The sequence below is a fragment of the Apaloderma vittatum genome, unplaced genomic scaffold (genome assembly GCF_000703405.1).
Source record: "Apaloderma vittatum isolate BGI_N311 unplaced genomic scaffold, ASM70340v1 scaffold17870, whole genome shotgun sequence".
Taxonomy (NCBI): domain Eukaryota; kingdom Metazoa; phylum Chordata; class Aves; order Trogoniformes; family Trogonidae; genus Apaloderma; species Apaloderma vittatum.
Window position 1 is genome coordinate 13,548 of NW_009694205.1, and position 2,069 is coordinate 15,616.

At 47.8% G+C, this 2,069-nt stretch overlaps 1 protein-coding gene across 1 annotated transcript in view; it reads left to right on the forward strand.

Moving 5' to 3' along the window:
* Positions 1 to 229: 229 nt before the first annotated feature.
* FBXO42 (F-box protein 42) overlaps positions 230 to 2,069 on the forward strand; it is a gene marked incomplete at its 3' end in the record, with an annotated part of 28,898 nt that continues 27,058 nt past the window's right edge. Inside the window, exon 1 of the mRNA XM_009866882.1 lies at positions 230 to 479. Within this exon, the coding sequence (XP_009865184.1) occupies positions 230 to 479 (250 nt within the window). The remainder of the gene's footprint in view (positions 480 to 2,069) is intronic.

Here is a 2,069-nt window from a genome sequence, read left to right on the forward strand (position 1 = left end):
TTGATGTTCCAGCCTTTCAGCAGCAGTAAATCCTGTGGGGTTTTTCCTTTCCTCACCTACTGCCAGCAAGAACCGTGTGTAAGTATTTAACAAATACCTGGACAAACATAGAGACCTCTGGTCTAAGGTACATGGCTTGCAGTTGCATTTCTGATGCCGTTCGTTTTCTTTGTGCCCTCACTGTTGTCTTTTTTTTTTCCCCTCCCTGGAAGCTGTGAAGTGGAATGCCATGGCCAGTTCCTCGGACAGTGAAGATGATGGTTTCATGGCCGTGGATCCAGAAGACGCCGCGGTCGAAGGGACGATGGAGCAAGACGAGGAGCCGCACGCTGAGCTGGAGGTCGAGGAGACCAGGCATAACAGATCGATGTTGGAGCTCCCAGAAGAGGTTTTGGAATATATCCTCTCCTTCCTTTCGCCCTATCAGGAACACAAAACTGCCGCCCTTGTCTGCAAACAGTGGTATCGACTAATCAAAGGTACAAATAGCTGTAGTGAGAGTGCATTTTTTATTTATTTCTTTTTTAATATGGGAGCATGGACTCATATTCCAGCCGCTCTTTGCTTTGTTTTAGCCTCACCTGTTGTTTTCCCCTCAAACTCCAAAATTCAACTTCTCCAAAATACCAGACAAACAGCTACAGCCATCGGGGCGCTTGCGTTGCTAATAATGGTACGGAGTTGAGCCTGTCGGCCTCTTCTGTAGTTTTAAAGAGTGAAACTCCCAAACCCTCACGACAGAGCCGCTCGCTCACACCACTTCTGAGCGCTCCATCGACCTTCCTCTCCGTCACCAGCACCCTGTGTCTAACATGGCTGTGATTGTGCTTCGTTTGCGTCTTGCTCGGTAATTAACATCCCCGAAGGTGGCAAAACAAAACCCTATCTGGTCCTTACAGCTCTGCTGCAGATAAGTGGTGTATAAAATCTACATTAATAGAGATCTTACATATTCAAACTTCTTGGAAGAGCAGCCCTGAGGTACGGATACTTCCCTTTGGCTCCGTGTGGCGTTAGTTCTGAAGCCTTGTGGGGATATTTTAATGCTGGATAGGTGTGATACCACAAATAGGGAGGTACAGTTCGAACAAGGGTACAAACAAAGCTGCCTGCTTGGGTGTTTCCTTCAAATGTTGGATGATTTCTGGTGCTGTTGGAGGCAGTGTTTCAGTTGCAAGGTGCACTAAAAACCAAGCAGCTTAAGAGGAGACCACAGTTAAATCAGAAGGAAATGAGGCTGCGTGAGGGTAACTTGTTTCTTCTGGAAAGAGCGCAGGGTGTCGGGTGAGAAGCGCCTTTGGCAGCCACGTGGGGTGATTTCTCATCGCGGACTTCTCCGCAGATGCGGAAGCGTCGCTCCCATTCCAGGTATTTTCTGCCTTGCCTGGAGTTTAACAGGCTGGAGGTTAAAAAAAGATGCAGCTACTTCAGAAGTGAGTGTTGCACAAAATTAACTATTTTTTTGTGTGTGTTGCATAATTTTGGAAAGGTGGTTGTTGTTTGGTTTTTTTAACATCCCCGCAGCCCTTGAGTCACTGCTTGGGCACACTTTCTCACGCGTGCTTGTTCTTGGAGCAGCCTTAAGAGATGTGAAGGATGCAGCTGGAATGAGCAAACACCTGGTGATTCACCCCAAAAGACACTGTGGGAAACGTCCCGGGAGGGGAGGGGAGGGAAGGGATGGGCAGCCCAAGGCTCGAGTTGTCCGAATCTCAGGGGATGAGCGGTACTGGGCAGCCAGAGCGTTTTTGTGGCAATTAAAACAACAACAACAACAAAAGGGGAGCGTAATTGCCAACCCAGAGAGGTCACTCGAGGTAAATGCTTGATTTGTTTTCTTCTGGTTAATTTTTCCTGTTTGTCAGGATACATCTGCTATGAAACCCAGAGTTTGAATTACATTTCCCGCATGACTCTTGAGGACCAGCTGCTTGAGGACCCCAGGCTTCGTTTTTTTCTTTAAAAAGCTTCCTGCTTTATGTCCTAGAGGGCGATTTTGTAGGGGGCTGGTTCCTGGCACGGGGCTTTCAGTAAGCAAATCCTTGAGGGGAAAAAAAACCTTGGCAGGT